Below are 11,206 nucleotides of genomic sequence, written 5' to 3'. Positions count from 1 at the left end.
AGTGGAACAACCTTTTTTGTGAGCTCTGCCAGCCAGTGGGATGCAGGCTGCTCCCCCCCCTCCCCCAAGTCAGTCACTTCAGCCACAGAACTGAAGTTCTGTGTGCCAGCTGTGCATCAAGGGGCTTGATATGGACTGGAAAACAGCTCCAAGAGCCAGTCCCAGCTTCCCATGGCTGGGATGGTGGTTGAGTAGCTGCATGATCCTCACCTGCAATCAACAAAATGCCTTCTTTCCCCCCCTCTTTTGTAATCACTCTTTAGTCTGGGGGGAGTGGGCTCAGTTTTATTTGCCCTGCTCATGAAAGCACCCTGGAATCCTGAGGTACCTGCTACCAAGAGATCAGGCAGCTACTGCAGCAGTGGAGACCATTTAAACCACCTTCAACTGTCTGTGGTCAACCCCCAACCACATTGCCAGCTTCTCAGGCTCCAAACGTTGTGCCCAGGCAGGCACTGGTCACAGTACTGCTGGAGTGGGTCCAGAGGAGGCCACAAAGATGAGCAGAGGGCTGGAGCTTCTTCCCTATGGGAACAGGGTGAAGGAGTTTGGGCTAGGAGAAGAAAAGGCTCTACAAGGGCTGGGAGTGACAGGATGAGGGACAAAGGCTTTGAGCTGGAAGAGAGGAGACTGAGACTGGAGATTAGGAAGAATAGAGTGAAGGTGGGGAGACACTGGAACAGGTTGCCCAGGGAGGTTGTGGATGTCCCCTCCATGGAGGTGCTCAAGGCCAGGTGGGATGAGGCCTTGAGCAACCTGGGCTGGTGGCAGGTGTCCCTGCCCATGGCAGAGGGTTGGAACTGGATGATATTTAAGGTCCCTTCCAAAGCAAACCATTCTATCAATCTATGACTACTACCACCCCAAGAAACAATACAGGCACAAGTCCAGCAAAACCCCAGCTCCAGCTGCCTATCACCACACCTCCAACACCTAGGATGGCTCCAGAGCAGAAACCTGGGCACACACCAGCATCCTTCTCTGCAAGGGCCACCTCTGCACAAGCAGCTGGGTCACAGCTGCAAAATCAATCACAGAATTGATTTGGTTGGAAAAGGCCTCTCAGGTCATCAGGCCCAAATGTCAACCCAACACCACCATGGCCACTAAACCATGTCCCAGAGTGCCAATGGCCACACTTCTACCAAACACCTCCAGGGACAGAGGCTCCACCACCTCCCTGGGCAGCCTGCAGTCTTTCAGCTCCATACCCTTGAGCTATTCAGCACACAAAATAGTTGCAAATTAAATGTACCATTGAAAGAGGCACCTACTTTGGAGAGGGTGAACTCAATGGCCTTGGAGCTCTTTTCCAACCCAAACACTTCTGGGATTCTAAAAGGATGAGCAGCAGCCTGACCATGCAGTCAGAGCTTTACCCTGCAGTCAGAGCTTTACCCTACTGACCACCAAAGTGCTTTATAAACCTCTCCTCCTGCTTCACCCTCTTGGGAGGCTGGGAGGGTTTGACAAGGGGCACACACCATGAGGATGCTTCCCAAACAGCCCTATGTCCTTAGCAGCTGCTCAGCAGGAGGGAGAGGAGCTCTGGGACACAGCAAAGTGCCAGAGGTGCCCAATATTTCAAGGGGCATTATGCAAGACTGCTTGCATTAGAGGAGTGACAGTGATGGAGATGACAGCAAGCATATAGGAAAGCCAAGGATCTGGCTACTTCCACTGCTGCTGGAGCTGATCCAGGACTGGAAAATAGCTGTGAAACTCCCATTGCAGCTGCAGATGTGAAGATGAAACTTCCCAAGCTCTCAAAAAAGCCCAAATACATCTCCAGGAAAAAGTCTTGACAGGAAGGTTTCCATTCCACTGCCTTTCACAGGCCAAACCAGTCTTTGGGACTGCACCATAAATTGTTTTAGGAGCTTCAGCCCAAGCTTAAGATACAGGCAGGTTCTTTGATAGCTTCCCAACTCTTGGTTAAAGGGTGGCTCTGGTTTGTGGGCTTTTTAACAGGGGACCAGCAGTCATCACTCCTGGCTGTCCCCTCAGGGAAGGCAGATGCAGCTGTGCTCTTCCACTGTGTGTGAAAATACCCTCTGGTGAGGTTAGCACAAGCCTGTACCAATAGCTCAGCTCCTTCCTTGGCACACTCCTCTGAACAACTCTGAGTAATCAGCTGCTGAAGTTACCAGATTGGCACTAGCAGCCCTCAGAAGCACCTCTCAGACTTCCAAAATGAAGGCTCTGCAGCAGAACAGACAAAGCTGGAGCAGCTTTCACAGCATGCAAATGCAGGCTGCTTTTCCTACCCAGGGTCCCTGCCTGTGCTCCCTGCTCCGTGGACAAGAGGGGTCCCCCTGAACTGCTCTAGCCATTACCAAGACACAAACACTGGCAGTGCAGAACAAGGGAACAAAAAGCAATGCTAAAGCCAAGCCAACAGTCTACTTGCAAAGATGAAACAAGATGCCAGGTTGCAGCTGACCTGGAATGGAGAAAATCAGGCAAGTCCAGTCTGTTTGGTTTAGGCTTCCCTCCCTGAAACAATCACAAGACTCAGATTTAGAAGTACAGCTTAACTATTCCTGCAGGCCACAAGCTTTGCTCAATCCCAAGGCATTCTTCTTCTCCAGTTTCTTCCTTTTCCACTGAAGGCAGAGTTCAGCTTGGTTTTGCAGACCTGAAAGCAGCAGCTCCTTTGAAATCCAGTGACTAACATCCTTCCTTGAGGTCTCTGCCAAACCTCCTTTCTGCCAGATTTGAAGTGTTTCTGGCCTTGCTTTCAACTTCACTAGGTTGCATACTCCTCCAGACAAGTGCTCTAGAGTCCATGTGCTCAAGGTGTGATGGCTGCCATGCTGCTGCTTTAGCTTCACAGGTGGCACTTCAATCACTTGTTTGTTAACCACCTCCTTTCCAGTCCTATTTTCCCCCCATCAGAAGTTTCTTAGTAGGCACTCAAGAACAGAACAAAAGGAAGCAAACTCAACCCCCTAGCCAGTTTACAGGCAGAACCTGGAGGACATAGCCAGAAGCAAAGCAGAAAAAGAAGAAAAGCCTGTGGTTGTTGAGGGTTTCCTTTACAGTTTCCTGTGAAGGGGGGCATGCAATTGCTTGACCACTGCAAAGTCAAGCAGACACTGTGCTAACAGCAGCGGCCCCTGTGGGTTTTGACCAGACCACTGCTTTCTGATGCTGGCTACACCTGGGTAAGAATACACTGGCCCACCTCAAATGCAGCACACACACACAGACTGGGAACAGCAGCACCCAGCAGCCATCAGTGGCTGGGAGCTGCATGGCTCTGGGCTCACTTTAGGAAGGAAGAAGGGTCCTTGGTGTTTACAAGGGGGGCAAAATGATGTAATGAACAACAGAGATGCCCAACTAAAAGAGGATCAGGAAATGGAAGCAGAATACACACAGGCATCCAACCCTTCTATCCCTGGCAGAAGATCAGCACTCAATGGATGAGCAAGCTGGTCCAGTGGAAGGTGTCCCTGCCCGTGGCAGGGGACTTGGAACTAGATGGTCTTGAAGGTCCCTCCCAACTCAAGCCATTCTAGGTGTGTGTGAGTTAGATGAAGCAGTGTTCCTACAGGAAACACAGCAAGCTGCACTTTCTTCTCCACTTTCTAACATTCCAACTTGAGCTTTGCTGCACTGCTTCAACCTTGAACAAGGGCTCAGAAGTCTGAGCAAAGCATGTACAGCTTTCCAGAGTCCATCCACACAGCCACATGTATGTGTGGAGCCACGCTGCCTCCTGAGCCCTTGGTGAGGAAGGCTGGATCCAGAGGCTCACCTCTGACACACACTAGCCATGCTCTCACTCACACAGCTGCTGCTTCTGGGGCTGTGGTCTCCGCCTAGAAAAGGCAAAGCTGGACACTAGCAGAACCACTCCTGACTGCCCCAGCTGCAGGCCAAGTGACTTGAGCCATTCAATGCTTGTAGCTGGACTTGTTCCATGCAGGCTCCACTCACACCCACCATGGCAGTTTGTCTTGCAGCAAGCTCTCTCTGGCAAGGTTCTCCACAGTCAAGGAGCATTCCTGGAGCTGTTCAAGAACCATGAGGACATGGTGGTGTTGGGTTGATGGCTGGACTTGATGATCTTGGAGGTCTTTTCCAACTGACTCTGTGATTTACTGTTTCCCAAGCAAGCAATAGTCATGTGGTGCTCCACTTGGGGCACAGGGGCTGTGCACACACTTGGATGGATGACTCTTACTCCCTGTTCTTCATCATCTCTTCACTGACACAGCCTGGTAGGATGGTACACATCTTCAATTCTTCTTAGGAAGATTAATTTCTAGTCCACTATAAGGCTTCTTCCCCTCTAATATTCTGATCCAAATTCAATTTATTCAGATAACAGATTGGTGAGGAAAGGGAAAATCCTCACTGCTTGAACTTGAAAGGACTATTTTGTCATTCCTGAGGTACAAGACTCCCAAAAAGTGAATGAAAGTCACCAGTGAATGAAAGCTAATTTGGCAGCCAGCTGCTTCACACCACAAGAGCAGGTCTCCATACTGACAAGGTCACTAGTTAAGAACTCAGCCCCTGCTCAGACACAGAAGTGAGTGTCTCTGGAGCCAGAGAAGAAAATTAAACAGCCATTAACCAGACAGAGAAGAGCTGACTCCTCTTAGCCACCTACTGTTTCAGAAACAATCCATTATGTGCAACTCAGTGCATGCAACCAGGCCCTTTCCAAACAAGGTCATGTACAATGGATCTGACCTCCTGCCAGTAAATTCCCATTTAGGAGTCCAATGTGGCAGGTCCCACAGCTTCCACAAGGGTTTGGAAGGAGTGACTGATTCTCCCCTTTGTGTCATTCCAAGGTGTTTCTGGGGAGGGTGGTTAAAAGATGCTCCACTGTAGAGATGAGTAAAGAAGTTACTTCTGGCAGAAGAACTGGGACACACTTATAGTAACATCTTGCCCTGTGTCACTTCATTTGTGTCATGCCGTCACAAGAGGTTTGCTGTTGATGGATTTCATTTCCTTCTGGAATGTCACTGGTGTAATTCCAATGGTCAAACCACATTTTCCACAGAGAGAAAGCCACTGCTTCAGACCAGATGGAAAAGATGCCTCACAAGCTGGCTACTACTAAAAGTCCCAGCAAAGCCAGAAGCACAGGCTTGCCACCCAAACTCTGCTTCCCTGCCTTGTGCTGGCTACTCCACCAGAATCCCTACGACACCAGAGGTAAAGAGCTAGTTGCCATGAGCACAACTTCAAGCTGTCTTTCAAAGCAAGCTGTGAAAGGACCAGAGGAGATTATGCATGAACACCTGAGAACACACCATTATCCCTAGAGCTGCTCACCCCTGCCACATGATGGGTGCACTGCTTTAACCTAACAAAGTAGGACATGCAGGTGCTTCAGTCTTCTTTGTAATGCTTTGTGATCTAGAACACCACTTTTGGACAACACAGGGTCAACAACACATAGATGGAGGTGTTCAGGAGGAGACTTGATGGGGTGCTTGGTGCCATGGGTTAGTTGTTTAGGTGGGTTGGATTGGTTGATGGGTTGGACACGATGATCTTGAAGGTCTCTTCCAACCTGGTTTATTCTATGTAGATATTCTATGTAGATATTCTAAGAGGAAGAAGAGGGCAGGATACCAGCTCAGGTAAAGTCTGGTAAGCTGGAACTTAGAGGCTGGAACTTAGTAGCTTTCATCGGGAGTAAAACCACCTGCCCGGGGCGCACAGAGCTGAGCGCCGGGGCAGGGTACAACCCCCCCATCCTGCAGCTCCCACCACAAGGAGCCTTCGAGGGTAATGCAGATCAGGTTCAGCTGCAGCAGAGCTCCACTAACTCCCCTGGTTTTAAAGAAGAAAACTAAGAAGCAACCTCATCAGGAACAGACGACCGGGGGGAGGAACTCAGCGCTGTCGGCTACAGACTCCTCGGATTGGCACTCCTTTAAAAATTAATAAAAGGGTTTATTTATTTCCTTTTTTTTTTTAATATATATATATATATATTTACACACATATGTTCCAAAAAAAAAAAAAAAGAATTCTTTTTTTTTTTTTTTTTGTCCTTTTTTATACAGTTTAAAATATCAAATTAGTGATCTGGTAACAATCCTGTCGAAAATAAGCTCTTTCGTATGAACATTTCGCTTTAAAATACAAGGGGGGGGGTGGGTGGTGGTGGTGGGGGTTGGGTTTTTGGGTGTGTTTTGTTGGTGGGGTTTTCTTTTTTTTTTGTGTGTGTGTGGTGGTTTGTCTGGTTTGGGGTGGGTTTTTTTTTTTGTTTTTGTTTGTTTTGTTTTTAAAAGCATTTTCCTTTTAGTGCTTCCAAAGCACAGCGTGTGCCAAGGCCACCTGAAGAGTCTCCGTCCTCCTCACAGGATGAAAGAGAACTGAAGTCGGGGACCTGGGAAGCCTCAGGTGCACTTTCATAATGTCTGCAGACAAAACAGAAGAGAGTCTGAGGTAGATTGTTTAGTGACCATCAGGTTGGGTAACAGTCACAGGGCTGCCTTTAGCTCTCATTAACACAATAGCAGTTTCTTTACTCTCAAGCTACCCTCAACCTCAAGTTTACAAAGGCATGGCTAGCAGTTCTCGGGAACAAGACACCCTTGTCTCTGTGGTGGCAACATGCAACTTTACCAAGTGCAGGTGTTTCTGGGAGGGTTTGGTTTGATTTTCTTTAATCATTTTATTGGTTTGGGGCGGGGGGGGGCTGTCTGTCTGTCTCTCTCTCTCTCTCTCTTTCCAGGATGCAGACAGTGTGTGCATTCGACAGTGCCCCCTTTTAGTGCAACCTGCTGCCTACAGCACGCAAACGTCTAAGGACAGCGTTCAAACGAGTAAAACTCTCATCACCTGCAGGAGGGGCAGCAATGCTTATTTCTCTTTTTTTTTTTTTTGCTTTCTCTCTCTCTCTCTCTCTCTTCAGCCTGTTGAGCAAATAGCACCCTCCACAGGAAAAGAGCCACACCTTTCAGAGCCAATCCTTTAGGTTATAGCCCAGCTGCTGCCGATAGAGGTTCTTTAAAGTTAAAGCTCCGTTGCTTCGTCTCAGACTGTGACAGTAAAATCACTTGGCTGCCAAGGTGGTGGGGGAGGCAGCCACATCCTCTTCCACTCTTCTGTGGCACAGCAAACTCATTCCTGGTCCATATTCGTCTGGCTGGTACATCATTATCTGCTGTTGACATGGTTAACTCTGTTGGGTAGGCTGCTGAACTCTAGCTCCTCTAGTATTCTCTCTAAGTGTTGTATTAAGACCCGTTTTTTAAACCTAAGGAGGAAAGAAAGGGAGAGCAGGGTTAGGTTGTTATTTCTCATAGACTCAAATAAGGTTGGAAAAGACCTCAGAGAGCATCAAGTCCCACCTGTCACCCAACACCTCATGACTAACTAAACCATGGCACCAAGTGCCACAGCCAATCCCCTCTTGAACACCTCCAGGGATGGTGGCTCCACCACCTCCCTGGGCAGCACATCCCAGTGGCCAAGCTCTCTCTCTATGGAGAACTTCTTCCTAACATCCAGCCTAAACCTCTCCTGGCACAGCTTGAGACTGTGTCCTCTTGTTCTGGTGCTGCTTGCCTGGGAGAAGAGACCAACCCCCACCTGGCTACAACCTCCCTTCAGGGAGTTGGAGAGAGCAAGAAGGTCTCCCCTGAGCCTCCTCTTCTCCAGGCTAAGCAACCCCAGCTCCCTCAGCCTCTCCTCACAGGGCTGTGCTCCAGACCCCTGCCCAGCCTCATTGCCCTTCTCTGGACACATTCAAGTGTCTCAATATCCTTCTTAATTCAATTTAACAACCCATGACTCTTTGGCCATGACAAGTCACATTACCAGAGGCTCTCTCTTTCCAGTATGGAAGAGCTCTGCTTTGTTTCTGGTACCAGAATGGCTAGAAAATTTGCTACAGCCACTCTCTTCCCATCGACCCAAAATGTGGGTTGGTTTTTAGTAACAATCCATTAAAGACCACCCCAAAATTTGAGTAGTTAGCAATCCACCTCCCCCAAACTTGGGGCTGGGTCTGCAACCAGCCACCCACCTTCCCCAAACTTGGGGCACCCATCTCTTTATTTCACCTTTAAGCTTTAAGCAAAGACCAATGACTCATAGTAGTAGTATCAGTCAGGGTTGGAAGGGACCACAAGGATCATCTAGTTCCAACCCCCCTGCCATGGGCAGGGACACCCCACACTAGATCAGCCTGGCCACAGCCTCAGCCAGCCTGGCCTTAAACACCTCCAGGGACAGGGCCTCAACCACCTCCCTGGACAACCCATTCCAGGGCTTCACCACTCTCATGGGGAAGAACTTCCTCCTCACCTCCAGCCTCAATCTCCCCACCTCCAGCTTCATTCCATTCCCCCTAGTCCTATCACTACCTGAGATCCTGAGCAGTCCCTCCCCAGCCTTCCTGTAGGCCCCTTTCAGATACTGGAAGGCCACAATTAGGGCACCTTGGAGCCCTCTCTTCTCCAGACTGAACAGCCCCAACTCCTTCAGTCTGTCCTCACAGCAGAGCAGCTCCAGCCCTCTGCTCATCCTCCTGGCCCTGCTCTGGACACCTTCCAGCACCTCCACATCCCTCTTCTAATAGGGGCTCCAGAACTGGAGGCAGTACTCCAGGTGGGGTCTCACCAGAGCTGAGCAGAGGGGGAGAATCACCTCCCTTGCCCTGCTGGCCACACTTCTCCTGCTGCAGCCCAGGAGCTGATTGGCTTTGTGGGCTGCAAGTGCACACTGAGAGCTCCTGGTGAGCTTCTCCTCCACCAGCACCCCCAAGTCTCTCTCCTCAGGGCTGCTTTCCAGCCAGTCACTGCCCAGTCTGGATTTGTGCCTGGGATTGCCTCGACCCAGCTGCAGGACCCTGCACTTGGTCTTGTTGAAGCTCATGAGGTTGGCTTGTGCCCACCTCTCCAGCCTGTCCAGGTCCCTCTGGATGGCCTCCCTTCCCTCCACTGTGTCTGCTGCACCACACAGCTTGGTGTCATCAGCAAACCTGCTGAGGGTGCCCTCACTAGAATAGAATAGAGTATCTCCATAAAGAGATAATGGTAGTTTGACCACTAAAGCAACTACACCAATGGAACTGTATCAAAAAGCACAGCAGAAAAATATCAGTACTGGGAAAATTTATGATTTGCTACCATGACCTACATTAAAAGCTAATTTCTGACTCCCAAGCCACTTCCATCTACACAAACCTTGCTGCTTCCTTGATAGCAAATTCAATGAAATACTTCTGAATTTCCATGGGTCCTTGCACCTCCTCAAGGAGAGAGAAAATTTTTTCATAATCTAAAAAAAATAAGGAAAGAAAATAGTGAGATAAGAATTCAGGCACTTCTGAATGAGTAAGTCTTGCAAATGGCATTGTCAGGCAATCTGAACAGCCAACACACCCAGCCCAGTTTCAACACCTGTGTGCAGAGAAAGCAGGTATCACCAGTAATTTCAAGTGGCAGACACTGATGATCTGGTGTTCACATGGCACCGAAGAACTAAGTTCTCTGCAAGACCAGCACAGCCAGAAACATCTCAGGAATTAAAGGCTAGGTGGAGAAGCCTCTTATCTCAGGCTCATAGGTCGTTAGGGGTTGGAAGGGACCTCTGTAGATCATCAAATCCAAGCCCCCTGTCAGAGCAGGGCCATAGAATCCAGCACAAGCCACACAGGAACACATCCAGACAGGGACTGAACATCTCCAGAGAAGGAGACTCCACAACCTCCCTGGGCAGCCTGCTCCAGGGCTCTGTGACCCTTATAGTAAAGAAGTTCTTCCTCATGTTGAGGTGGAACCTCCTGTGCTGGAGTTTCTATCCATTGCCCCTTGTCCTATCCCAGGGTGCAAGTGAGGAGCAGCTGTCCCTGTCCCTTCCTTCCTGACACCCAGCCCTCAGATATGGACAGACATTGATCAGATCCCCACTCTGTCTTCTCCTCTCCAGACTGAACAGCCCCAGGGCTCTCAGCCTCTCCCAGTCAGGCAGTGCTCCAAACCCTTCATCATCCTTGTAGCCCTCCCTTGGACTCTCTCCAGCAGATCCCTGTCCCTCTTGAACTGGGGAGCCCAGAACTGGAGGCAATATCCCAGGTGAGGTCTCACTAGGGCAGAGTAGAGGGGGAGGAGAACCTCCCTCAATCTGCTAGGCACACTCTTTTTAATGCACCCCAGGAGCCCATTGGCCTTCTTGGCCACAAGGGCACATTGCCTAAATGAACACAATGCCCTAACATTCTGTGATTAGCAGTTAATATGCACCCAGGACCAGCAAGCCCTGCTTTAACCCACAGCTGTCATTTCTCCTAGAAAGACAAATTATCAGCACTCAGTGTGAGCACAGTTAAATAGGACTGGCTTATAAAATGGCCTAGGCTGGAAGAGACCTTAGAGATCATCCAACTCAACCCCTCTGCCATGGGCAGGGACACCTCTCAACTGGCCCAGGTTACTCAAGGCCACATCCATCCTGGCCTTGAACATCTCCTGGGAGGGTGCATCCACAACCTCTCTGGACAATCCATTCCAGAGTCTTCCCACCCTGCTACTGAGGGGGATCTTCTTAAGATCCAACATATTCTCCTTCAATTGAAATCCATTTCCCCTTGTCCTATCCATGGACACTCTTGTAAGAAGTCTCACTCCAGCCTTCCTGTATCACAGTATCACCAAGGCTGGAAGAGACCTCGAGGATCATCGAGTCCAACCTGTCACCACAGACCTCATGACTAGACCATGGCTCCAAGTGCCACATCCAATCCCCTCTTGAACACCTCCAGGGATGGGGACTCCACCACCTCCCACACATTCCAATGACCAATGACTCTTTTGGTGAAGAACTTTCTCCTCACCTCCAGCCTAAACTTCCCCTGGCGCAGCTTGAGACTGTGTCCCCTTGTTCTCGTTGCCTGGGAGAAGAGACCAACCCCTTCCTGGCTGCAACCTCCCTTCAGGGAGTTGTAGAGAGCAATGAGGTCAACCTGAGCCTCCTCTTCTCCAGGCTAAGCAACCCCAGCTCCCTCAGCCTCTCCTCGCAGGGCTGTGCTCCAGACCCCTCCCCAGCCTTGTTGCCCTTCTCTGGACACCTTCAAGTCTCTCAATGTCCCTCTTAGACTGAGGACCCCAGAACTGGACACAGGACTCAAGGTGTGGCCTAACCAGTGCTGAGTACAGGGCAGAATGACTTCCCTGCTCCTGCTGGCCACACTATTCCTAATGCAGGCCAGGATGCCATT

At 49.8% G+C, this 11,206-nt stretch overlaps 1 protein-coding gene across 4 annotated transcripts in view; it reads right to left on the bottom strand.

Moving 5' to 3' along the window:
- Positions 1-6,131: 6,131 nt before the first annotated feature.
- Positions 6,132-11,206, bottom strand: part of LOC137447857 (integrator complex subunit 6-like) — a 67,418-nt gene continuing 62,343 nt past the window's right edge. For 3 of the 4 annotated variants that reach the window (XM_068151760.1, XM_068151759.1, XM_068151762.1), the window contains 2 exons: positions 9,174-9,267; positions 6,132-7,240 (listed from right to left, as the gene is read on the bottom strand). In XM_068151760.1, coding sequence (XP_068007861.1) covers positions 7,141-7,240; positions 9,174-9,267 — 194 coding nt within the window. In that variant the 3' untranslated portion in view covers positions 6,132-7,140. The remainder of the gene's footprint in view (positions 7,241-9,173; positions 9,268-11,206) is intronic. The other variant, XR_010988940.1, reaches the window with a different exon arrangement.

The sequence above is a fragment of the Melanerpes formicivorus genome, unplaced genomic scaffold, assembly GCF_026170545.1.
Source record: "Melanerpes formicivorus ecotype bairdi unplaced genomic scaffold, bMelFor1.0.p_v2 SCAF_22, whole genome shotgun sequence".
Taxonomy (NCBI): Eukaryota; Metazoa; Chordata; class Aves; order Piciformes; family Picidae; genus Melanerpes; species Melanerpes formicivorus.
This window is presented reverse-complemented; position numbering and strand designations above follow the sequence as displayed.